This window comes from Lissotriton helveticus, chromosome 5_1, assembly GCF_964261635.1.
Source record: "Lissotriton helveticus chromosome 5_1, aLisHel1.1, whole genome shotgun sequence".
Classification (NCBI taxonomy): domain Eukaryota; kingdom Metazoa; phylum Chordata; class Amphibia; order Caudata; family Salamandridae; genus Lissotriton; species Lissotriton helveticus.
Genome location: NC_136065.1, coordinates 1,624,965,704 through 1,624,993,295, shown reverse-complemented (window position 1 = coordinate 1,624,993,295; position 27,592 = coordinate 1,624,965,704). Strand labels below are relative to the sequence as shown.

General features: G+C 47.6%; 1 protein-coding gene across 1 annotated transcript in view; it reads right to left on the bottom strand.

Moving 5' to 3' along the window:
* The window catches only part of LPCAT4 (lysophosphatidylcholine acyltransferase 4), a 539,966-nt gene that overhangs the window by 350,708 nt on the left and 161,666 nt on the right, over window positions 1–27,592 (bottom strand). Inside the window, exon 2 of the mRNA XM_078644815.1 lies at window positions 3,203–3,345. Within this exon, the coding sequence (XP_078500941.1) occupies window positions 3,203–3,345 (143 nt within the window). The remainder of the gene's footprint in view (window positions 1–3,202; window positions 3,346–27,592) is intronic.

Genomic DNA, 27,592 nt, shown 5'->3' with positions numbered 1-27,592 from the left:
GATAGATGGATGGAGAGATGGATGTGTGGATGGAGGTATAGAGAGATGGATGATGAGTGAAAGGATGGATTGATGGGAGAGAGAGACTGGGATGAAGGGATGGATGGCTGGGTAGGGAGAGAATTTGAAGGTTGAATGGATGGATAATTCATAGATGATGGAGAGATGAATGGATGGGTGGATAGATGATAGAGAGATGGATGTATAAGTGAAAGAATGGATGGATGGACAGAGAGAGGGATGGATGGATGGAGAGGTGCATGGATGGATGGACAGAAGGAGGGATGGAGTGAGGGAGGGAAGAAAGAATGATGTTTCTTTTCCTTTTCTCTCTCTCGTTCTCATCTCCACATTTCCCCCTGCTCCACTCTCACTCACCTCTTTCTCTCCTTTCCTCGCCCCTTCCCCCTCTCTTCCACCTCTCCTCCTTTCCTCTCACTCACTGCCTTCTTTCCTCACCCCCCCCCTCATGCCCGGATCCCCGCCCCTCCCCTCCTTTCCTCTTTAAGCCCGAGTGAGATCCTGTCATCCCGGCAGGTGTGAGGGGGGGGGTTACCTTGAGCCGCGCGCTCCGCGCGATCCAGTACCCCACCTCCCCCGCAGTGGAGGCGATAAACAACGAGGGGGGAGGAGGGGCAACAAGAAAGGCACGGAGAGCCAGGGGGGGTACGACCGACGAGTATTTGGGGGGCTACGGTTACTGTCTTAATAGTACTATGTTTTCAATTATAAATCATGTGTGTACGTGCCTTTATTATTATAATTATTTATTATCATGGGGACGTCGGTGGTTTTATTATTCCTGCGTTTATTGTTTCATCATGTGTTATAAAGAGGTGGGGGGGCAGGATAGTGGAGGAAAAAGAGAGAAGAGTTAAACCTCGCCCAGTGAGAAGAGAGACAGCAGCAGTAAGAGGGAGGGCAGGGGTGAGACAGGGAGAGGGTGGAGAGGAAGGAACAAAGGAGTAGGCACAGCATGGGGGGAACAGAGGACAGATCAGACCGGAGAGGCCGCGCGAGCCGCTGCATGCCCAGCGAAGGTAGCTCAGCAGGTTCATACACCCGCTTCCGTGATGTGAATCTTTGTCACCACAGGGCTGACTTCCGGCAGGGCCGAAGGAACCTGTCCTACTTCCAGGGTCGATAAAAGAGCACCCTCGAGTAGAGGTGGGCGAACCATAACGAGTCGGGGTTCATGTGAGTTCTGCCAGCCCCCCTCTCCCCTCACTGTCTGGGCGTTGGTTGACCTTTATTAGTGCCAGTTTAACACCAAGATATAGAAATAAGGAACAGAAAGGTGACCAGCATCCTTTGTAAAGTGCCGTCCACTGCGCAGCACACACGTCACTGCGTTTTCAGTAACGTATGAACAGTTTGAGCCAGAAACATTTTTTTTGTTATAATCTGAAGATTATGTGGTAAATCTACAATTATGCAAAAAATGCCCGGCAGCACAATCGCATATTTTCCGTAGCCCTTGCTTGTGGAAATGCTGCCCTGCATCTCACCCCATCGTTTCTTGTTGCTGTTACATCTTCAGTGGCGCTCCAGCCGAGCGCCACGTGTGATCTGATGCAGACCGGCATTTTCTCTGTTTTAGAACCAGAGCTCCAAGCAGAAACGCTCAAGTGCCTGTTAAGACTCATTTTCGGAGCTGGGATTCAGATCTCCTCTCCATGCTCTATTTTCAGGTTAGAAGCTAGTCCGAGCATGTCCCGGAGTACACTCTAAGAATCCTCTCCCGGCTGATTTTAAGTGTGAAGCTCTCCCTGAAGTAACAAGATTTGAGAGTTGCAGGAACCCAGGAGGAGCAGCGCACATAACTAGTGGTGCGCGCGCACCACAGAGGAGCGGGGGGAGGGAGCACGGCAGTGAGGCTAACGTGGAGTGACGGGCGCCGCCGCGCTGCGATTGGCCAGCGCCTGCCCGGAAGAAGAAGGGACGTCCTCCCGCGGCCCAGGGCTCCCGTGGAGTGTGGAGAGCCCGGGGCCGCCAGCCGAAAGGAGACACAGCTTTGCAGGGCTCCCATGTACTGGAGGGAGCCCCGGGAGAGGAACCAGCAAGCATTGTTGGACAGCGGAGGGGGCGCGAGGCACATTGTCAGTGCCTGTCCCCACCGCGAGAGCCACAGACGTCCTGCTGCCATTAGAGGAGCCCCCCCTTGCCGCCGGTGAGTGTTTAAAGGCGGGGGGGAGAAACAGGCGCTCGCATCGTCTCCCGGGGGACCACTAACTATATCGTAGAGGTGCGACGGAGGCGGTGAGGATGTTTAGGCGGGAGGGCACGATCATGCCCGTGCTCAGAGAGACAGGAGATGTTGAACGCGCGCGTGACCTGATCGGATTACGGCAGGCGGCGTGTGCACATCTCTTGTCACTCCCTGTACCTCCTTGAAAGCAAAAACGATTGCAATAGAGTCTCGCAGCGACGATCGCTTCGCGGTCGGTTCGCAGGTGTGAGACCTAAAAATGGTTATATGTTTCTATTATACATGGAACGGTGCCACATATGATGAAAGGTATTTCAGTACAACAAGTACATACCACATAGGCTCTCAGTCACCCATACACATTTATCCCATTTATACGCACACATGTCCATACATCCCAAAAGACCATACTCTCACTGACACACATGGCAATCCTAGTCAAAGTATTTTGTTCAAACCGTAGTATCTGGTTCAATGGATATTGTGCTTAAAGGCAATTAATCTGGGCTGGGCGGTGTCTGGTAACAATGCACAAGTTTCTTAGCCTTCAGTAGGCCACGATGATTTTCACTGATCAGAGGTAACTCACTACAGAAAAGGTTGGAGACCCCTGGTCTACACACAAGTAAATTGACAACTCATCAGATGGAATATCAAAGAAACTACTTCGTCTGCAGCTTGATGTTTGCTCTTACACTATAAATCCGGGGAATATCCTTCAATTCCTTTATCATTACCATAAATATAAAATGTCTGTTGCGAAAAATATTGACAAAACCGGTTTTTAATCATGTGCTGCACACAGGAACTTTAATACAACTTTTTCAAACACATAATCATATTACAGTAAACCATTCACAAGACTTGACGCTCAAAATCTTTTCACTGAGAACACACAGCCAGAGATACAGGTTTGTTAATGCTAGCTCTGCAGCAGAGCAAAGACAGTAGACCAGTCTGCCCAAAAACACACCAGATTTTAAAAGCACTTACTTTCTCCGCTCCGTGATCGGCTCCCGCAGTTCTTCCTCAGACAGACCAGCCACACGCAGAACGGCGAAGGGCCACATGAGGAACATGGAGATCCAGGCCAGGAGGAAGCGGATAGGAAACAGCACCAGTCCCAGCAGGTAGTACTAAAAACACAAAAAGAGCGTTGCGTTAACATGGTAAAGCAGGATCCTGGAGGCTGGGACTGCGCACCAATTAATCTAAAATTCATCACAATTCCACGGGACTGCAGCGTGCAACCACATACATATATGTCGCCAGCATGTAGATAAGCATCAGCATACACAGAGTCGACAGGTAGCCCCAAAATACATTTATTTGGCTTCAATAAGGTCTTCAGATTCCTTGACAAACTGCTTGCCCCTATGAGAACCTTGTTGCCAGAGTACATAGATTGAAGGTGGACTTCAAACTCTAATCTACCTGCTCTTAGCGGCGAGTGTGAGTACCTAGGAATGACCAAGTGACTGCGTCCCACAGCGAGGGCCACTGTAATTATATGGCAGGGGACGACCAATTTATGCGGCACAGTCGAATAAGTTATGCATCAATAAAAAGCAAATTATGCCGCACCCAGTGGTGGACTCCTCTGCTAAGGCGAAGGAACAGCGCCTCATTCACTGCAGCAGTCAAATAAAATAAAATAAACATTTTTACTTGCTATTATCCTCCTTTTATTTTCTCCTGCTGCTGCAGCTTTGCGGATGGGGCTGCTCTGCTCACAGAGCAGGGTGAGGAGGAGTGGTGAGCACACTAAGTGCACATGACTGTTTGGCGGCTGTCTCGGGCCAGCCAAACAGGGAGGCGCACTTTGCATGTTGTCCACCCAGGCTGCATTACAGCCTCGGTGGAGAACACACCCAGGCTCCCATTCCCCGTCTGAGCGTCGACCTACAGCGCTCACACCAATCACACCGCTGCATTGCAGTGTTGTAATTGGCTTGGGGAGCTGGGTGCCTCCTGCACCTTCCTGTTCCTGGCCTGGGTCCAACACGGAGGAGAGACGCAGTGATATGGTAAGTATTTTTATTGTTTAACACCCCTTAACCTTCCCACCACGTTCCCCGCCTCGCCAGCCGCGACTGGCGGCACCGTTTGTAAAAGTGTTCTGTCATTATTTTGTCTTTTTCACACATCTTAATACTGACATTGGTAAAGTTTCACCTCATCATTACCAGTTCAAAACCCCAAAATACAGCAATAAGCAACTGAAAAGAGACTAGTCAACACTTGCAAAGTGTCTTCCACTGAATAGCAACACGAGTTGCAATGTATTATTAACTTTTGATTTGTGAATTAGAAAAAAATATTTTTGTTAAAATCTGCAAATTATACTGCAGATAATGGATTATGTGGCAATTGTAACAGCGACAGAATCGCATAATTTGAGTGGCCCTGCCCAAAGCAGACCACAGTACTTGTGTAGGGCAGTAGGTTCCTTCCCATGGTCGCCTAAATCAAAAATATGGAAAAATATTACCCACAGTTATGCAGAGTGAGAATCAACTTCTGGATTAGAAGAGGAACAAGAATCCCGATGAGTAACTTTCTACACAGCACGGGAATCACTTAACACCATGTGTGCTAACATTTGAACCCTTCCAGAATCCTGCACTACATACTCGACGATAAGCAACAACCCAAAAGTGGTCTGTTTGGGGATGGACGCAGTCTGTAAACCAGGAATTAAAAAACAACGGCAGTCTGCTCCATGGCTCTAAAAATACTAAGAGAAAAAACAATTATATAAAGGATAGAAGAGGGCATGGACTTTCCATTTTAATAATCTGGTCATTAGAAGCAGGTGTCACCGCTAGCAAAGGTGCACATCCTAACTACACACAACTCTTACTAATCCCTGGTGAAAAAATACGAGTCTCTGCAGACTCACGGCCACTGGTCAAAACATAGCCAGGGTCTGAACAAACCCATGAACGACCCTCTGGTCAAAAGGATGGCTAGGGTCTGGGCAGACCAAAGACCCTCTGGTAAAAATGGTAGCCAGGGTGTGTGCAGACCCAAGACCCCTGGTGAAAAGGGCAACCAGGGTATGTGTAGACCCAAGAGCCCCTAGCCAAAAGGGTAGCCAATCTTCTATCATTACTGATCCAGCGGAAGCCGTGTAAAATTTGTAGGCACAGACACAAGTTACCCACTACACCATAAATTCAAATGTCAATAAATAAATTACAAAAATTCAGAGTTTGGCTCATAGAAACTCATTAACCACTCACAGATCATGAGGTTCTCAGATAGCTCTTTGTAAGAGCTAACAGGGACCGACCACACCCTCTCTGGCAAAGTTCAGAGTCACATCTCCCTAGTCTGTACAGGCGTTCACTCATAAAGTACAATCTGTGGAGGATCTTCAGATGGACCAGGCGAAAACTCACTCTAATCACCACCTTGTGAGAGTAGGAACAGGCCTCACTCCAGGCCTTATCCTCTAATACACCAAGGTTTCTTTGTCAGCAACCCCGGAGGGAGGCTAAGTCAGACAAAAGAATGGTATACACTAAGGAGATGGCATGAGAATGCAGCAGGAACAGAAGGGGTGACTGAGGAGGGGGTGAGAGAGGGGAGAGGTTTAATATAAAAAAAAATAATGTTAACTTACCTTTGCCGGCCCGGTCCCACTTCTCTGCTTCTCTGCTCCTCAAAGGAAGCAGCCAGCCTCCCTCCCCTCCCCTAAGCCAATCACAACACTGCAATGGCAGTGTTGTGATTGGTTGGGATGCCGACCACACAGGCGTCTATGGGAAGGCCATTTTCTCCATGTAGACATATATACCTAGGTGTTTAAATCCCTCCAGTGCTCACCAGACCAGGAAGTCTCCCTTCAGGGGTCACAGCTCCATCAGTGGATATGCCACCAATTTCCCCCAGTTAATGAGCAACCAGTATACTTCCCATATACCCGCAGGATCTCCAATATAGGCCACAGTGACCAATGGGTCTCCACCAAGAACAGAATGTCATCTGCATAGAAGGATACTGCATCCTCCCAAGCTGGGTACCAGCGCAGAGATTTGATCTGGGCGTTTCTCTGGATCCAGCTTGCCAGCGGTTCAAGAGCCACAGCGAACAATAGTAGAGAAAGTGGGAATTCCTGCCTGGTGCCTCGCCGGACCTGTATAACCTCTGTCTGCACGCCATTGACCGTCACCTTTGCGATGCAGTCCCTGTCAAGCAATTTGACCCATGCCAGAAAAGAGCCACCAAATTCCATCTTCTCTGGTATTGCACAGAGGTACGACTACTCTATGCGGTTAAAAGCCTTTTTCTGTATCAAATGGCAATATCATCGCAGGCTCTCTGATCAGTGCACTGCGCAACAAATAGCTAAATACACATCAGATTGTGGCGCATCGCCCTGTGTGCATAAAGACCGACGGATCTGCCTTCACCAAGGACTTCACCACCTGTGGGATGCGGTTCGCTGGCACCCTTGGCAGTGCTTTTGCCTCCACATTGATCAGGGAAATGGGTGATAGGTGGCACAATCATCACTCGGCTTCCCTTCCTTGTAGATGGAAACAATCAAGGCATGACGCAGATACTTTGGTGGCTTCCCCTCTCTCTTGGCACACCATAATAGTTTATCCAAGTGAGGTACCACCTGTGAACAAAGACACTTAAAGAACTCTGGTGGGAGGCCACTCGGGCCGGTTCCTTTTTTAGGTGGGTGAGGGCCTCCGCAATCTCAGAGTCTGAAATCTCCATCCATAAGACCTCACAGTCCTCCTCTACCAGCGCTGGGGTCGGGAAGTCCCAAACAAAGCACAACAACCCATCACCACCCTTGGGGGCATATGAGTGCTACAAGTCATGCATGTGCAACACCAGCACCTGAGTGATGGCCTCCGGTGTCTCCACCAGCGATCCATCCCTACCAGAGACCCTGTATTCACCTCTGCCCCTTATCACGTCGTGTTAGCCATGCCAAAAACTTCCCGGCCTTATGCCCAAACTCAGACTCACAAGTATTTTGCCCAAAAGCGGGCCTCCTGATGCACCAACACCCGGCACTCCTCTTGGATCCTCACAATGTAAGCCACCAAGTCAGGCATTGGGGTAACTACATAAGCTGTCTCTTCTTTCATCAATTTACTCACTATGGCGACAGATTACCTCTACCTCTTCTTAAACCACAGTACGTGAAATCAGATGGCTCCTTATCACCGTCTTGTAGGCCTCCCATAGTATAACCCCTGAAGACACTGAACCCTTGTTTTTATCAAAATACCTAGTAGTCGCAGTTATAAACTGTGTCCTGGTGACCCAATCCATTAGCTACCGTGGATCCAATCCATCCCTCCTACCAGGTCTCACTTGGCCCCGGGCACATCACTGTCATTAGGAAGTAATCGGATTCAACGCAGCAGATAGGGCGCAGCTCTTCACCCATTCTGGTGCTGCAGGACTCAAAGGTAGTCTAGTCTGGTAAGGGAATTTGAGACATTAGCCGCATCGGAGAACTGTCTCCGGATGATCTGGACGCTGCTCACGCCACAAACCTGCTAAACTCATAGACACAGTAACATTACCAAGTGTGTATCCACACCTGGCAGCAAAAAGAATAAAGGATTGAGTTACTCTGTCCATGTCCCCTCTCGCAGTCCAATTGAGGTCCCCTTCTAAAATCATGAGGCATCTGGAGCAGCTATTAACCAATCCCCAAGGCCAGGCCCTCACTTCAGTTTGTAGGCCTCGTAGGAGGTACCAGGCGACCACAATAAGTGGAAGCCCATTCCCGGTACCGGAGCCACTGCCCTGCACCCATCCAGGGAAGCACATTTTCTCCCTACCTGGATTGGGACAGACCTGAGAAGCAGAATCCTGAGCTCCCTAGATCCCTGCAAGAACCCTGCATGTATCACCAGTTGACAAGGCCCCCTATTGAAGAACCCACACCTCTTCCAGACTAGGTGAGTCTCATACACCAGCACTATATCTGAGGTGCATCTGGATAGGAATTTGGTTACTGCCCCTCTCTTGATACTACTCCCCAAACTATTGGCATTCCAGGAGACGACCCTCATGCCAACAGCTACCAGTCCTCGGGGGTAAAGCCCTACCAATCTCTGCACCATATTCTGAGCCATTCAAAACCGGTTTTTCGGAAACATTGCCCCCATTGCTGCTGTCAAACTGTAGAACAATCCAACTCCCAAATAAGAACCACACCCTCCCCACATCCTCTCACAGTGAGCCTAAAACGACCCACCACCCAATTCCCAAGGTGCCTGTCACCCTCCCACAAATAGTTGCATAACTATCCTGTCCATGAGATGCAGACCTGGAAGAGAGGCGGGGATTAGAGACTGATCGCGAACCATAGTGATAAAAAGCCTATCACACAATCAAGTAAGCAGGCACTGGGGGGGGGGTCAACACTGGAAGACCCACCCCTAATCCAACTCTCCTGCCATGGCAGAAGACTCCCAGTCTGTGGTGTCTTTTCAGCATCCTTGTCCACCTCCAAATTCGACAACCAGTTGCCTGCTGACCAAGCACGGCCACTCTGGATTTCAGTGACCACCCTTCACCTGTCCGTTTCAGCCTGGGTCTTGGTAGGGTGCAGACAAAAGCCTCCGTCTCTGTCCACATTGCGGCCTCCTTGTCGTACAGCTCTCCTTATCTGCTGAATTTGGGCAACCCTGCACTCAGTAGCCTTTTGCCTCCAGCCAGTCCAAGACAGACACTGCCAATCCAAAGAAGCGGGACTCCTCTGAGTCCATGACAAGGAGCTTGCCAGCAAACAGCAGCGCATATTTAAGGGACAGGGATCTCATCTGTTTCTTAACCTCAAAATAGGACTCTCTCAGTCTCTGAACCTTGGCTGTGTAATACGGATAGATGCTGACCCATCACCATCCAGCTGCCAATGCCCATGATCCCTGATCACGAAAGCTCAGGAGCCACACCACAATGGCCTTTGGGCAGCACCCAGAGCAGGTGCCCTAACCAACACCCTGTGCGCCCTCTCCATGTTTAACAGCCTTGACGGTCTTCCCTCCAATACCATGGAGCTCCGCCCGTCCTCAATATACAAATTAGTCAATGGGCCCTCCGCTCACTCCAGGACCCCCACCGGGCGGATGTTGTTGCGGTGGGAGCAGCCCTCTAGGTAATCCTGTTTTGAGGCCATGATTGCATTGTCTGCTTCCAACTCGTCAAGGCAGCCCCGAGCCTTCCCCAATGTTAGAGTAATATATGTGAGGTTACTCAACATCTGCTTTCTCCACCAGCGTCCTATGGTCAGCCCGTAGCAGCCCCACCTCCTGGGTGACTGCCGATTTTAATATGCAGGGAGGATTTTGTGTCCCTGGTGGCTGCCAAAATAGCAGCAGTATGGGCCCACAGACTCCGGTAACTGCACCCAGAGGAGGATCCATGTACTGCACTGCAGCAGCTCTGGGTCCTCTTGGTGCGCCTGTTTTTGCCCACCTCCAGCTTTGCGCTGAACATCATGCCGCCACTAGACTGCGCACTTCATACACCAGACTCTAGGACTTTTCTTCTCTCTACTGTCGTCTTGCCTTTCCAATAACGGGGCAGAGCCACCCTGCGGCTGGTATGCCGTAGCCCTCCCCCAAAAGCCAGCCACACTCCCCCCCCACCCCCCACCCCCCCTGCACTACGTGGGCCACAAACAGCATCCCAGTCAGCTCCCCTGGGGAGGCAACAGGGGGGCACACACCAGCCCCTGGCAAAGGGTCCCAGTCACTACCATCGGGCACGAGCACCCCAGCCCACTCCCCTCTCTGTCACTCACCACCGAAAGGGCACTCTCCAAACTTCAAGGCACCCCAGAAGTCTTCTCTGCATGCCAGCACCATTGCTCTGCCTTCGTCAGCAGTCTCTAGAAGGCCATTCCATGCCCTGGCCTCCTTTCCCTTCCAAATGCACTCGCCAGCAGTTGCCTTCTCACTTCCTGCAGGCTTCAGCATCCTTGGCGTTCACTGCTCTGATCTCTTCAGGCACCTGTAAGACACTGGCTGCCTGACACTTGCTCCCCACACTCCCCTTGTCATCCACAGGGCAGGGGGCAAAACACAGCAGCTGTCCCTGGCTCCTGTCCTCAATGTGAGGGACTGCCACTGCTGGGACAGATTTCACTCTTCCTTGACCCAGCTAGTGCATCCCCCGAGGTCCAGCGCCACAATGATGAGCAGCGTGCACCTCCTCAGCCCACTGCAGCATATCACCCGTTCATATGGCTCTCTTTCTCCATTCAATGGTAACCTGCAACAATCTTGGACCGACTGGCAACAACTCTGCCATGGCTCTTTTTCCTCACTTGGGGTGGGGAAGGGGCCTTCCTGAGCTGGATCCCTTCTCTCGGCTTCACCTCGGGCACCACTGAGGAAGGTCTTCTGTAACGTGGAAGCCCCCAAGGCTCAGGATCACTGGGCTGTAGGCAACCGCTGTCTGAGCTCTATAGAGACCCAACCGGCCCCCATGCAGCTCCAGGCCATGCCCTCTCATAATATACACTGTTCTTTCCAGAGAAACTATACAAATCACACGTCTTTCCATCTGCGGCGTGGGATTGGCTTGAGGCATGGGGGTTTCCTACTCCCGGAGAGGCGAGAGACTATCAGATCTGTCGACAGGCATCAACAGAAAGCAAAACACAGGCCATGCAAACACCTGAAAGCGGCCCTGACCAAAGCACATGCTAAGACCCTAAGGGCCAGAGCTGTGGTCAACGCACAGCACTATCGCTCCCTGGATTCGGGTAACATATGGGAGGCCTTTTTGAGGGCAGAGTCGTCCCACCTGTCGGAGGAACCCAGAGATGGAATGGAAGGCTTGCCCATGCCAGTCGTCACCTCAATGACAACAGGCATTGTCTCAGGTTAGACATAGACAGATGCTTGTAGTGGGTCGGACTGTGAGAATTCCGCCAGGGTCTGAAAACATGACATTGCGACAGGGCTACGCGCCTCTCAGTATTCTCAGCGCGAATCGCTCAGGAGGTGTAAAGGAAGTTTCAAGTTGATATGTTGGGGCGACAGGCACCTCGGGCATTGGGGAGGAGAGTAGTTTTAGATCAGCAGCACGAGGGGGTTGTGATGGTGGGTTGGGGGGAATACTGGAAGCATAGCAAGTCACACTTTATAGATCTATAGCAACTAGGCTATTTCACATGGCAATGCATCCACCACCCTCCGCCCACCTGGAGCCAGCAATTATCCTGGAACGTGAAAGTTCTGGGCATCAAATTAAAACGAGGGGTCATGTGGAAGTACCTGGCACAACAGAATCCAGATGTTATCCTACAACAGGAAACTTATCTGGCAGACAACACTTGCAGGGTGCTGACCCACTGCAGGTATACCCTGCTGGCTCATGCAGGGTTCTCGCCTTGGCCACAGATCTGGGAAGGTATGTGTATATAGGTCGGTGTCTGTTGAGTTTGTAATCAAGAATTCATCATGAGCAATCATTTACATCACAGACTTTTTAAGCAATTACTTAGGTGTAGTACACGAAATTTTATTCCAATTTTTTAAAAAAAATATATATACCTGGTAATTTGTTTTACCAGAAAACCACAGGTAATGCCTCATTCAGGCAGACAATTTCTTCATTGAATCAAGCAGCCACAAAGGCTCAACACAATAGTTTCAGAATAGTCCTTGTGGATTCATATAATCATATGGAAAATTCTCACAACATTATACAATAAAAATTGCGCTCAAAAGTGAAAGAGAGGAGACAGTTTGAGAGGGATGGGTGTGATTGGGTGTTGGTGGGGACTGGGTAAAGGATGTTGTGACCATATAACAATCACAGTGATAAATGCAGCCTTTCCAGACTAATTTTGTTCATTAGTTCCGTTAAACAACTTTAACATAGGGTTCGTAAGTATCAGCAAGTTATTTCCCATGTTAAGTAATACAAAACAGTGCGGTCTACGTTTCGACCCCTAAGGAGCAAGGGTTGATTGAAGCCTCATACTGGGGTCTTCTTCAGGACGAAAATACATGGAGCGCCTACAAATGACATAATTTTGAACAAAAGGAGACTGTCAGGATTTTTTATATTGATTGCCGGATTGTACTACATTTATTTACACGGAAAAGAAGAATTGATTCCTTACTTATAAACAGGTCGGTCAGTGGCCTCATGATAATGGACCTAATTCGGTTCCTCAGTCAGGGCCATTCATCTAGAAATAATTCAAAAAATGAAGGATGCCTATTTAGGAAATGGGTTAGAGAGTAACCCTATCATTTAACATGAAATGCATAGTGTAATCCCACCAGGGGACTTACTAGGGCATCCGGGGCTTTCCAAATTGGCACAGCGTTACTGCTTGGTTTCCGCTCCTCCAGATCGACGTATCTGAGAGTTCAAGAAAACCATCATGAGAAAACAAGGCCCGTGGGCATGGTCTGGAGTAATATATTCAGACGGGCCAGAGGAATATTGCTACAGTTCCCTGTATGAACAATGCAACGTCTGGGCCGGGCGTGTGTGGCTAATCATCCATTTAGGAGAGATTACGAGCCCCAATGGGAAATTATAAGGTTAATGGGGCGTCATGGTCAATGGGCATTGTCTAAATAAAAAGGAGTATTAGAATGATTAAATTCCTACTCGTCTAGCATTTATACAAACCCCAATGGGAAATTGTAAAGTTAATGGGGCGTCATTGTCCGTGGGCATTGTCTAAATAAAATTAAGAGTATTAGACTGTATAAATTCTTATTCGTCTGGCATTTATACATAGGGGGCTGTTCGGACACTGCTAATCATAAGTTGAATTGGGAAACATCAGCCCCGTCGGGAGAACATCTCAATATCTTACCCTTGCCTCTAGATCTGCGCGGCTGCTTTCATCCACACGGCCTGACCGCGAGTGAAGCGGGCGCGAGGTGCAGGCGCTGGATACCGGCCGGGGGCTCGTCCGTGTGGGCCAATCACCGGGCGCCACCTACACCCCGTTGAGGGAGTAGGTGAAAATGGTCGTCAGTGTGTGAGAACGTGACGTACCATTGAGGGAAGGTTACAAATGCCTATGCGCCGCCGGGTTGGGCAAACTTAAAGGGCACAGGGTTAAAAGGCTCAGTCATATATACAGGTCATCTGGTCCTAAATACCGGGGTCTGCAGAGTTCCGACATTGTGGAAATTGGTTGTTCAGATCTGGTCACAAAGTAGGTTACGGAGGGGACAAGATGTTTATTAAATCTCATTCAGTTGGTCAATTCTCAAAGGCGCATGGTACGCGCGCACTTCATCTTTATGTACATAAACAAGACGTGACAAATGGTGCCTCACAGAGTTATGCATTATACGTGGCACCTATGTTTGGACCTGGAAATCACCGGGAATAAGGCAGACTGATTGAATCCGTGTGTTGATTATATAAAGGAATATCATCCACCCTGTGGCCCTTGATCTACAAGGCATAGTAGCATCATACTTTCGTATTAGGTAAGCCTATGTATCAACGTGTAACGCCCAAAGTTTACATTTTGATAGATGACATATCACATTGCAATACAAAACTCGGCATGTACAACAAGGGGTGGTGACCTTGACTCAATCTTGAATATAAGGGAATGCAAATGGATGCAGCGATTTGATTCTGTGAAAAATGGGTTGAATGAAATTGATTCGACTTTTTCCCAAATGGCCTTGATTAATCGTGACTAATACCAGAAATGTATGCCTGATGTCCCACTTTGCTTTTACCATAGCTGAATACACACAATTGAATGTCAATTCATTGTCTATGGACACTACATACAATTTGTCACGTCTTGTTTATGTACATAAAGATGAAGTGCGCGCGTACCATGCGCCTTTGAGAATTGACCAACTGAATGAGATTTAATAAACATCTTGTCCCCTCCGTAACCTACTTTGTGACCAGATCTGAACAACCAATTTCCACAATGTCGGAACTCTGCAGACCCCGGTATTTAGGACCAGATGACCTGTATATATGACTGAGCCTTTTAACCCTGTGCCCTTTAAGTTTGCCCAACCCGGCGGCGCATAGGCATTTGTAACCTTCCCTCAATGGTACGTCACGTTCTCACACACTGACGACCATTTTCACCTACTCCCTCAACGGGGTGTAGGTGGCGCCCGGTGATTGGCCCACACGGACGAGCCCCCGGCAGGTATCCAGCGCCTGCACCTCGCGCCCGCTTCACTCGCGGTCAGGCCGTGTGGATGAAAGCAGCCGCGCAGATCTAGAGGCAAGGGTAAGATATTGAGATGTTCTCCCGACGGGGCTGATGTTTCCCAATTCAACTTATGATTAGCAGTGTCCGAACAGCCCCCTATGTATAAATGCCAGACGAATAAGAATTTATACAGTCTAATACTCTTAATTTTATTTAGACAATGCCCACGGACAATGACGCCCCATTAACTTTACAATTTCCCATTGGGGTTTGTATAAATGCTAGACGAGTAGGAATTTAATCATTCTAATACTCCTTTTTATTTAGACAATGCCCATTGACCATGACGCCCCATTAACCTTATAATTTCCCATTGGGGCTCGTAATCTCTCCTAAATGGATGATTAGCCACACACGCCCGGCCCAGACGTTGCATTGTTCATACAGGGAACTGTAGCAATATTCCTCTGGCCCGTCTGAATATATTACTCCAGACCATGCCCACGGGCCTTGTTTTCTCATGATGGTTTTCTTGAACTCTCAGATACGTCGATCTGGAGGAGCGGAAACCAAGCAGTAACGCTGTGCCAATTTGGAAAGCCCCGGATGCCCTAGTAAGTCCCCTGGTGGGATTACACTATGCATTTCATGTTAAATGATAGGGTTACTCTCTAACCCATTTCCTAAATAGGCATCCTTCATTTTTTGAATTATTTCTAGATGAATGGCCCTGACTGAGGAACCGAATTAGGTCCATTATCATGAGGCCACTGACCGACCTGTTTATAAGTAAGGAATCAATTCTTCTTTTCCGTGTAAATAAATGTAGTACAATCCGGCAATCAATATAAAAAATCCTGACAGTCTCCTTTTGTTCAAAATTATGTCATTTGTAGGCGCTCCATGTATTTTCGTCCTGAAGAAGACCCCAGTATGAGGCTTCAATCAACCCTTGCTCCTTAGGGGTCGAAACGTAGACCGCACTGTTTTGTATTACTTAACATGGGAAATAACTTGCTGATACTTACGAACCCTATGTTAAAGTTGTTTAACGGAACTAATGAACAAAATTAGTCTGGAAAGGCTGCATTTATCACTGTGATTGTTATATGGTCACAACATCCTTTACCCAGTCCCCACCAACACCCAATCACACCCATCCCTCTCAAACTGTCTCCTCTCTTTCACTTTTGAGCGCAATTTTTATTGTATAATGTTGTGAGAATTTTCCATATGATTATATGAATCCACAAGGACTATTCTGAAACTATTGTGTTGAGCCTTTGTGGCTGCTTGATTCAATGAAGAAATTGTCTGCCTGAATGAGGCATTACCTGTGGTTTTCTGGTAAAACAAATTACCAGGTATATATATTTTTTTTAAAAAATTGGAATAAAATTTCGTGTACTACACCTAAGTAATTGCTTAAAAAGTCTGTGATGTAAATGATTGCTCATGATGAATTCTTGATTACAAACTCAACAGACACCGACCTATATACACATACCTACCTTTACTGACCCAGGTCAGGTTGTCTTAGGGTTCACCCCATTGTGAACTTAATACACAGATCTGGGAAGCCTGTCCCGGACGCAGTGAGGGATGGAGCCATCTGACCGGAGGAATTTCATCAGGGACGTTCCCACGCCCAAACTCCATGAAGAAGTGAGTCACTCCCTGGAAGGTAATCTTACGGAGAGAGATATTTTCAATGCTTTGCAACAGATGAAAATGACCAAATCCACGGGCCCTAATGGCCTGCCATCTGAAATTTTCAAATGGGTTGAATCCCATATAGTGGGTCGGAGTCGGGCAATGGTAAATAGAGCTCAGCATAAGGGCGCTCTGCCTAGAGATCTGCGACAGGACAATCTCCCGCCTCAACATTGAAACTAAAGTTTTGGCGAAGATGTTATCCAACCGCTTAATGCAGGTGGGAGACACACTGGTGGCACTGGACCAGTCTGGCTTTATGCCCTATAAAGCCACAAGACCTAGAATAGACTGGACGGTTTTCTGGCTTGGTGTACCAAAATTAGGAGCCGGCTATTTTGCTCTTGTTGGATGCCGAAAAGTTGTTTGACTCAGTGGAGTGGCCCTCTTTGATGACACTGCTCCATAAAAATGGGGATAGGCCCCTCCTTCCTGATCTGGGTGAGGCTGCTATACACAGACCACATTGCAAAAGTTAAGGCAAATGAGCCTTTCTACACAGAATTTCAACTCAGCAGAAGCACCTCGGAGGGATATTTGTGTCCCCTCCTCTCTTCGTGCTGGCGATTAAACCCTTGGCCTGCTGGCTACAGAGGGACGCACTGATGAAGAGCATTCGATGGGAAGGAGTGGGAGGACATTAGCTCTCTTAAAGCGGAGGATGTCCAGCTGTACCTGGCTGACCAACATCACTCCATTTCCTGAGTGTTCGAGATACTGAAATTTTTTGGCTCCTACTCAGGGATCTACATTAACTGGCACAAATCCATAGCATTCCCTCTGACAGAGGGAAGAGCGGGGGGAGCTGGAATCACTCCCATGAAGTGGGAACCTATAGATTTCTGGTACCTTGGAATCTTCATGACACGAAACTGGGAGTTGTTCTACAGGGGAAATTTAGATAAAATCCTGGAGTCATATAGAGCCAATGTGGCCCGCTGAAGCAGGCACCCTTGATTGGCAAAGAAATAATTTTTAAAAGGGCGGCTTTGCCCAAGTTGCTTTATGTGCTGCAAAATACCCCACTTGAAGTCCCAGCCACCTTATCTCATGTGGTGGTGGTTGTGACACAAGGTCTGCTGTGGAATGGGGGACCACTGAGGATATCATGGTCTTCCCTCATTGGAAAGACCCTTGAGGGTAGCATTTCTCTCCCAGAACTGAAGCTATATTATTGGGCATCGCAGCTACAGGTTATTAATGACTCCCAGCAGGAGCCCTCAGTACTTACTAATAGAAGAGCTAAGGACCTGGAGGGATATGTTCACCGCCTCAACAGAGGCGGAGATAGGCGGCCCTGCCAACCCCTACCATAGCGGTTGTCCGAATATGGCACAAAGCAACTCCGGCCTTAGGCTGGAAAGGCAGGTTGACTTTGGAAATCCCGCTTTGGGACTCAGAGCTTCTGAAGAGACTGGTGATAGAGAGCCTTAGGAAATTAGACCTGTTGGGGATATCAAAAGTAGAGGATGTCTGGTGGGGTACGATAAGACTCCCTTTTTTGAACTGAAGGAACAATACAAGCTGATAGGAAGCCAGTATCTCCGGTACCACCAATTAAGGTTTCTACTGCAAGAGGTGCTATGGGAAGGCTTCAGATGAGATGAAGGAGGAGATTCCTTCAGAATTCAGAGTCTTGTGGGCTCCCCTGTCAAATTACTCAGTCCCCTATCTGTACTCCTCCCTCTTGCATAACAGCCTTTCTCCCCGGGAGGGGCTCAGGGATAAATGGAAGTGCAACCTGGTTAGGCTGGAGGATGATGCCTGGGTGGTGGTGTGCTGCTACCCCTGGGAGGTGGCCATTAGAACTGGCTTCCGTCTAATCCAACTAAAAATTTCGCTCAGAGCTTATCATGCAAGGAGCAGATTATTCTGCATGTAAGGAATTGACTCTGATCTCTGAGTAAGTAGATGTGGGCAGAGGGGTACCCCGATTTGCAGACTGTGGGGCTGCCCCAAAATAGAGGATGTGGGGTCAAATAGGTCACAGGATCTCTGCAGTCTTAAAAGTCACGCTATAACTCACCCTGCAAATTATCAACCTGGGCAAATAGGGGGGAACAGACACTGGACCGCTATACTCTTCTGTTCTGCAACATCACACTTATAGTGGCGAGATGAGACATGGTCAGAAAATGGGGGAAAGACAGAATCACATTGATAAGTGAATGGGAAGCGAGCGTAGAGACTGGTGCGTGAGGGCTGAGAAATTAGTGTACCAGGCGAGGGGATGCCTATTTAAGAAAATATGTGCACCCAGGGAAGCTGCCGAAGATGTTGGCCTACCACTGTAGCATTGAAAAGAGGGGTATCCCAGAGGAATGGGTTGACGTGCAGAAGTTGCTACAGGCGGAGAGAGGGCAGGTGCCACCCGCGAGATGGGGGGTTGTTTGTACTCCACTGCACGAGTGTAAAGTGTGATTGAATAAGGTCAATTGTGCATGAAGACTGGTATGCCTCGTAGGTTTTGTTTACTTGTTGTATATATTATATGCAATACTATACAAACTGAATTAGAAAAAAAATGGTCCCACTGCTTCCTCTTGCTAAACCTTTCAGCGACCTTCCTTTCTTAGTGTGTGAAAGAAGCTGGAGAGATGGACTAGGCCTAGCAGGACCATTTCAAGACAAATTATTTTTCTATCTCTCTCACTTTCGTCCTATCCCCTTTCCTTCTCTCTCTCACTCCGTCTCTCCTTTCCTGGCTCTCCCGCTCTCTTTCCCTTTCCTTATTTCTCTGATCTCGGTTAGTCCTCTATTCCGCTTGTTTGACATTCATTCATCTCTCTTTTCACCTTCTCCTCCTCCCCCCACTCCCAGGATCTTTTTTAATGCCTCTCCCTCATGTTCATCCTCCAAACATACTCTTATACACCTACCCTCACTCTTCTCTCATTTTCCTCTCCATTTTCACACTCTTCGTTTCTCAAACACACTGGGCCAGAGTTAGAGTTTGGCAGATGGAATACTCTTAAGAGAATCGAATGAGGTACATTTTGGGGTGTCAATATTTTGGGGTACAGTTTTGATTCTACACATGCCCACTCTTCTTCTCTCTCCGCCCATTCAGACCTTTCTGAAATCGTTCTTAAAATTGATTTTTCACATTTTCTGTTACTGCCTTTTCACACCGTTCTATGATCCTCCTGCCTGCAACGCGCTCTCTTACTAACCTGCAGTCTGTCTCACACACACACACACACACACACACACACACACACACACACACACACACACACACACAACTACTTTGTCACACCTACTTTTCATTTAAACCTCTCCTCTCTCACACAAGCACAGTCGCCCGGTCTTATTTTAATCTAACTTTCCCTTATAAAGGGGACATTACTTCCTGTGATGTCATATGACAACACTGAACATTGCTTATGCTAATTAGTCACCCCACTCTTTTTTAAAGACGTGTGCCCTGCAAATAGGTATTTAAGAAACGCAGTAAGTCTAATGTTAGGTTATGTTTGTTATATTATTGATAAAACAACCAAAATGCTAGGGGTCAAGATTAGAATGTTTATTTTTTTTACAAGGATTGATTTACGTGACTAATTAAATGTGGGCGGATGAACTTATAAGGTTTTACGAAAGTGTAGTGTCACATCAGGGGAAGGAGACTCGTCTGTTTAATGGCATTTAAGCACAAGGATTAGAAGTTGCTCAAGGCAGCACATGAATTATAATGAATGAAGTGTATCAGGAAGTAGAAGGCTTCCAGATCTAATAACTCTTGAACTCCCTGCCTCAGATCTGGAACTCCCTGCGTACAGAAACGAGACTGATTCCATCAACAGTGTCCTTCAAAAATGAAGTGAAAGCGCTACTGATGAGTACTTTCCTAATGTGAAGTTTTGCCGGGTTCAAGGGTCACATCAAACTGATTCTGTTGGGTCCTTCCTAGTCCATTGATCGGCTACTCCTCATCTACGGTCACAATCACTCTTTTTGCCCTATTTTACTGTCTCTTATTCTTTGGCCCATTATTATATTGGTACGTACCTACTGTTAATTCTGTCCAGGCGGGCAATTAGATCCAAATTTCGGAGGGGGGGGGGCTGAAAATATTTTGGGGGGGGAGAGGGGGAGGCTAATTCTTCCAACCATGGACAAAGTGGCTGTGAGAAGGGGTGACCACACAACAAAAGCCTCATTTACAACTAAATGGTCTTTTAAAGACCTGTTAAGTACTCGGGTGCGGCTGCAATTACATGTTCGCCAGCCCGCGAAGCTGTGTCAGCCCGGGCTGACAGGCACGACGGGGGGGGGGGGGGGGGGGAGAAATCGGGGGCTGAAGCCCCGTGAGCCCAATGGGTGTTGCGCGCCTGATTCTGTCTATTACTGATGTTCTGCCACAAATGCCTCCCCTGTCGATCTCTCTGTAAATGATACCCTCGCAGAGGTCTTCAAACTGTGGGGCGCGCCCCCCTAGGGGTCCGTGAACGGTTTCCAAGGGGGGCGCGAATGCCTCTGCAGTTACATGCAAATGAAGATTGCCTGGAACTGTTGCCTTGTTCATTTGCCGCATTTACAGGCTGTCTTTATTTGCACGCAGCCCTTTAAATTGGGACTAAAAAGATTCGGATGAAGAGAGGTCACCAAATGTCAAGAAGATGGCTAAAAAGAAAATAAGTAAGTAGATTAAGTCAAGTCAAGTCAAATAACTTTATTCTGTTATTAGTAATAACAACCATAAAAGCATATTCCATTAGACATATATTAGTTCATACAATCAGAAAAGATTTTTAAAACAACGTAGAACAGGAAAGTCACAAGCAGAATGTACTATAAAAATATAAAAGATACTATAAAAATGTAAAAAAGTTATTAATAGCTAAGAATATATCTGTCGGTGGCACTATTACCCCTCCATGCTTTTCCTGAATTTAAGTGCTGATTTTAAAAAGCTGCATACAAATAAAAGCAATCACAACTTAACAGCTGAAGGTAGTTAAGTGCCGGTCTGATTTGTGTAAAATTAAATTTTTTGACGCAAGGTTTTAGGTATAGCCTCCGTGGTACAGTATAGTAGGGGCAGATAAAGAGAAAGTGTGCCTGGTCTTGCGGAGACTTTTGGTCGCAGCCGCAAGCCGGCAACACTTGGCCACGGTGGGTCCCCTTAGGCACGGCCAGTAATAGGTGAAATAAGTCCAGGCGAAACCTTGTCAGCAGGAAACGGTCGTAACCTGACATGGGCCATGACAAGTACGGTTCCATGAGCAGAGATGTTTTTAATAGCAGATGTTTCCGTACACTTCCTTTCTTTAATTCGCTATCCTCACGGGCTAAATACCTGGATGTAATAAAGACCTTCTTCACATTAGTAACATCCAATTTCGTAATGGATTCTGGGGTTGAAAAGAGTTCGGGGCGACCTAATTCAGTGAAACATTTACTTAAGTACTTTATCCAGGGAACTTTAAGCCTATTTTCCCATGTTAATGCTTCCCTCAAAATTTTCTGGGTAAGAGGTAAATCACTGTTTAGCCAGAAATTTAGCCAGCAAAGTAAGGGGTTAACAGCTATCTTGTCACATAGGTAAGGCATACCCAACTCTTCATGTACAGAAAAGTTTGCTGTTCCCCTTGGAATCCTCAGTATCTGTTTTAGAAAGTTGTTTTCTACTACCTCCAGGGCTCCTAATGAGGCATATCCCCATAACTCGCTGCCGTAGCATGCAGTAGCAACACTCTTGGCCTGGTAAAGTTGGAGCAGTGCAGCCACCGGGCTATTGCCCATTTTTCTTGCAAAGTCAAGTATTGCTGCGTTTGCCCGGGTTACCTCCCCCTTTTTCTTCTGTACCGCGGGTCCCCAGTTTAGTTGGTGATCGAACAGGACTCCGAGATAAGAGAATGTTTTTGTTACTGGGATTTTTTCCCCGTTAACATTTAGGTAATTTGGCTTTTTATTACTACCTTGGCCAACCTTCATTACAAAAGATTTGGAGTTATTAATGCTCAGGTCTCGAGACTTCATAAAGGCAAGGAAAGAATTTAACAGTGTTTGAAGACCAATTGCAGTCCTGGATAACAGGACTGCGTCATCCGCATAAAGCAGAACCGGCAGTCCCTTCCGTCCGACGTAAGGGTAATCTGCTCCTGTGTTTAAAAGGTGCTCTTCTAAGTCATTTATATATAAGTTGAAGAGGAACGGGGCTAAAATGCACCCTTGCCGGACACCCCGATGCACTCCAAAGTCTCTTGTCACTTTTAGATCTTGTGTGTACCGGACATTTGCTCTCGTGTCAGATGCATATCTGCTAGCAAGTTAATTAGGTTCTGCTCTACTCCCATTTTAGCCATGGCGTCCCAGAGCCTTCTACGGCTTACACAGTCTAAAGCCGACGATAGGTCCATGAACGCCATGTGAATTGTACCTTGGCGGGCCGTAGTATATTTCCCTATAATCAGGTACAGGTTCAAACACTGAGTGACCGTAGAGTGACCGGGCCTAAAACCATATTGGATTGGAGATATTACTTTATTTTTATCTGTCCATGCAACTAGCCTGTTTAAGATTACTCCCCCCACTACTTTGACCACAGAGTTAATTAAAGATATTGGTCTATAGCAGAGGGGGCTATTTCGGTCTCCTTTCTTAAACACGGGTACGATGGTGGAGACCCCCCACGACTTTGGGCAGCCAGAGACCAATGCCGCATTGAGTACAGCAGTGAGGACAGGCGCCCATGGCGATATGCAAGATTTAAAAAGGTCCGGAGGGAGGCCATCCGGCCCCGAGGCCTTGTTGCCTGTTAGCCCTTGAATTCCTTTTTCAACCTCATTAATTGAAAAGAGCAGAAAGTTCTCCTTAGGAGCAACAGAGCTATATTCTGCTTGAAACTCATTACTTTTAAAAATCGAACAAAAATGGTTAACCCACTCCTCCTCTGGGATATTTGTACCAAGAACAGAATTACTTGGGTGGTCACACAGGGGTTTATTTATAATTTCCCAGAACTTGGCACTATTTCCTAAGGTTTTGGGATCTAAGAGGGTCTCCCAAACACTTTTCTTTACCTCTTTCTTTCGTGTACCAAGGGACATTTTGTACCTGGCTCGCATGGCCTTGATGTGAACCGAGTCTCTGGGTTTTATTTTCAGGGCCATCTTGAGATCTCGGCTGGCCTTAAAGCAGGAGTTGTCAAACCATTTCGGATTACTGCCAGCATTCCCTTTAACTGGCACCATTAACAACGACCCTACTGTTAATGCAACACCCTCAAATGCAGCCAAGATTTGTTGCGATGAAGATAATAGTGACACACAAAGAGAGAGTTCAGAACTGCACAAGTTATTAATAGAGGTGTACACATTTTCACAGTTCACCATTGTACATTTTAGGCGACGCTTTCCATTTATACACTTTAAAGTCCCCCGAGGTTCACGTGGCTTTCGCTGTTCAAAAACTCCCCCACCCAATTTGATGCAGATAGGGTTGTGGTCACTATGAATGTTCATTTGAATGGAGAAGTCCAAGACAATATTGGCAAGATCAGCAGATAATAAAATGTGATCTATGTATGACCCATTTGTGTGGCCTTTATACGTGGGGACGGGGTGAAGGGTTTGTTCCGCCACCATGGTCATGGCTGTAATTAGATTATTTTCATTCATCAGGGTATTTAGTTGTGTTCCACGCCGCGAGTGTTCGAAGTGAAAGCCTTTCAGGCTATTACATCCCAGTTGGTCGATATCAGTCACTCCTGGGTTTCCACAAGGATGGGTATTAAAATCACCTGCGATCAGCATTTGACGTGGCAGATTTCCCGCATTGTCTCTCAGAAAGTCACACAAGGGCAATATATTACACTCTCCATTCTGATTTACTGCATTATAGAAGTTGATCAGAGTAAGGGTGTTTTTGCCCCTCTTTAGCTCTAGAACTTGGATATTTCTGTTTCCAGAATGACGCTTGACTTTGTGACAGGTAAGTGCCAGATTAACGTAGGTTGCCAGGCCTCCCTTTGCTCTTCCACTATTCGATGGTTCTGCTGGAGTGAAAAAGCTTTGATACCCCTCAATATAAACATTTTTTTCCACCAGCCATGTTTATTGGAGGCATATCACTACATGTTGCTTGACAAAAGACAGCCAGGTGGTGTCGCAAGCTTTATCAGCCAGCCCTGCAATATTCCAAGAGACTAAACTTGCACTACAGGATGTTAATGAGCACAATATTTTGGTGTCTATATATGTGTTTGCCTTTTCAGCTAGGTTAACGTACGGTGGCTCTATACGTATGACTACCTGCTCTTCTGTGATGTTATAAGTTTGGTCTGCATGAGTGGGAACAGGACTGTGGGCGTTTAATAAGTTAATAGATCGATTTGGCCAGGCTAGTGATGGTACGAGACCTTGGGTAGAGATCCCTTTTCTTGAACTGTGAGGTTGTTTAGTTCAGGTTTTTCAACGGAAATAAATTCGTGCAACACATTTGTGTTAACCTCGTTACCTAGGCCTATATCATGTTGTATATAGTCGGTGTAATCAGACAAAATTGATGTTCCAGGTAGTCAATCAACCCCTTCCAGGCCTCCCTGTCCGTAAAGGGCGTCAAACCTATTTGAGATAGGGACACTGTACTGGTTATTGAAATGAGTTGAGTAGGGGTACTCATATTGATATAGGTGATGTGGGCCTTCCCGCCTCTCTAGCTTAGTCCCCCAGTCGTTAACAGGAGCACCTATACCCCATCTGTTTGTCGTTACATTCCACTCTTGCCCTGTAGAATTAGGGAATGTCTTGGGATATATCATGCTTCGCTGTTTTCCACAAAAAAATTCTAAACTAAGTGGAACGATAGTACCACTCCTACGTTGAGGGGGGAGTATATTTGACAGGACATTGGGGAGTACAGCCAAGTTGGAAAAGTTTAATACTATACAATCTCCTTTGAACTTTTTTGGGCTGTTCCCTATCCAGGGTACCCTTCTAGCCATCTTAACCTCCCCTGCTAACTGTTGTTTCCCCCAGGGAGCCATCTGCATATTACCTGACAGCCAGTGCAAAGCCTTGCTTATCAGGGATGTTAAAGATTCTGATTGGCCAGGTGCCAGGGGAGGTACGTTTGCCAGTACCAACACCAAGGGGGAGGCTTCTACTATGAATTGTAAGGAGTCTTTTTCTAAACCTGGTGTGGTCGTTACAGTTGGTCTTAGTAAGGAATTTTCTCTTGTCTCTGGCTGATTTTGTTCTATTGCTGGTACCTGTCCTGGGGGGATAGTCGGGCCACAATTTCACCTCCCTCGGTCCCACTCACAGTGTGCTCTTTATTTGTGGGGGCTAAATTTGAGACTAGGGTTGTTGTATTAGCCACCTCCTCCGCTATCTTGTTCTGGGCCCCACCCAATTTCTTTACTTCAGCGGTGAGTTTGTCTATTTTAGCCACCAGCGGTTTAATGATGGCCTTGATCTTACAGTCGATCATGTCCGCTATCCTATTGAATATCTCATCGTCCATGATTTGTTTGTCACTATCTTTCCCGTACCCCCTACTTTTATCCCTTGTTTTCACTGGTGATCCAACCCTTTTTCTCCCTGATCGTAGCCCTCCGCGATTAGACTGGATTTTTCTGCATGTTCTAACCGCCCTGTTTGTAGGCACAGGGATGGGAGGTTCCTCTACTATTGCGTCCACCTGTGTGGGAGAATCCTCTACTATAACATCAACCTGTGACTCGGGGTCAATTTCTCGGTCAGTTTCTGGGTCAACCTCTAAAAGTACACTTTGGTTAAAAGTTTCGCTATCACGAAGATCAGTGTCAGGGACTTCGCTGCCTACAGCCTGGGATGATATATCTAACCATGAGGAATTTGGAGGTGGGCTCAAAGAATGAAGAATGGGGGATTGGCTTAAACCTAGTGACTGCCTTCTTTCACTATTAATTTTTGTTACTACCTGAACCAAATAATTATCCATAGTATTAGACACAGCGGCAGAAATCTTTTTTGGCATACTGTATAATGTTAATTGCAGCGCGATTTCAATACCATACAATAATAGTGAACAATGTGAAAGAGTAAAACTAGATAGTATTCCTCAGTAAGGTAATGATCATACGCAATATGTCTTACTTTAAGGGAGTATCTTAATATCAGCACGGGCAGGATGTCGTGCCCAGTCCAGTCACGACCTGTCTCGGACTGTCTTAGACTGTCCGCCCTTTGTCCGGGCTTCGTCCGGGCTTCGTCCGGGCGCGTCCTCGCGGGACGAGGGACCAGACGCTGTTTTATGCGCCTCCTGGAGCGCTGGGTGGTGGTGTCGGGGATTTACCCCGTGGGATCCTGGGGATTGTAGGCTCTTTCGTCGGACCGGCGGAGCCAAGCCCGGCCGGTCGTTTGTGGTGATTGGGGGGGCGGAGCCAAGCCCGGAGAACTGGAAGCACAGCCATGAGTCCCGGCAGCAAAAGTCAATGAGATTCAGGGGACTCGGACCCAGACGCTGTTTTATGCGCCTCCTGGCGCGCTGGGTGGTGGCGTCGGGGATTTTCCCGTGGGATCCTGGGGATTGTAGGCTCTTTCGTCGGACCGGCGGAGCCAAGCCCGGCCGGTCGTTTGTGGTGATTGGGGGGGCCGAGCCAAGCCCGGCCGCAAGACGGAGAACTGGAAGCACAGCTATGAGCCCCGGCAGCAAAAGTCAGTGAGATTCAGGGGACTCGACCCCCGACGCTGTTTTATGCGCCTCCTGGCGCTCTGGGTGGTGGCGTCGGGGATTTACCCCGTGGGATCCTGGGGATTGTAGGCTCTTTCGTCGGACCTGCGGAGCCAAGCCCGGCCGGTCGTTTGTGGTGATTGGGGGGGCGGATCCAAGCCCGGCCGCAAGACGGAGAACTGGAAGCACAGCTATGAGCCCCGGCAGCAAAAGTCAGTGAGATTCAGGGGACTCGGCCCCCGACGCTGTTTTATGCACCTCCTGGCGCGCTGGGTGGTGGCGTCGGGGATTTACCCCGTGGCATCCTGGGGATTGTAGGCTCTTTCGTCGGACCGGCGGAGCCAAGCCCGGCCGGTTGTTTTTGGTGATTGGGGGGGCGGAGCCAAGCCCGGCCGCAAGACGGAGAACTGGAAGCACAGCTATGAGCCCCGGCAGCAAAAGTCAGTGAGATTCCAGTAGAGTTAAGTCAAGTCGCTTAAGTATTTTGTAGTTGGCAAATACTGGCACTGCAGATGCCCGAGTCTGAAATCTGAGCAACACATAATTGGACCAGAGTTGACACTTTGGGGAATAGTGACCTTTGTACTGAAAGTGCTGCGTGGTCCCAGCCTGTGACAGAAAGCACGGTGGATATGTAAGTTATAATTTTATCCTTGCATTAAACACAGTCTAACAAAGGCTGCTGCGAAATGATGCAGTGTTTGAGATAAAAACACGTTCCTACCAAATATAGGGTTGACACAATTATGCAAGGAGAAAAGGTAAATTAAGCGGCGTAATCCAGCACATTGTGTGGTTAGCTTTGCTACATTTTTTGTCATTTTTACTAATGGTAACACTGTCAG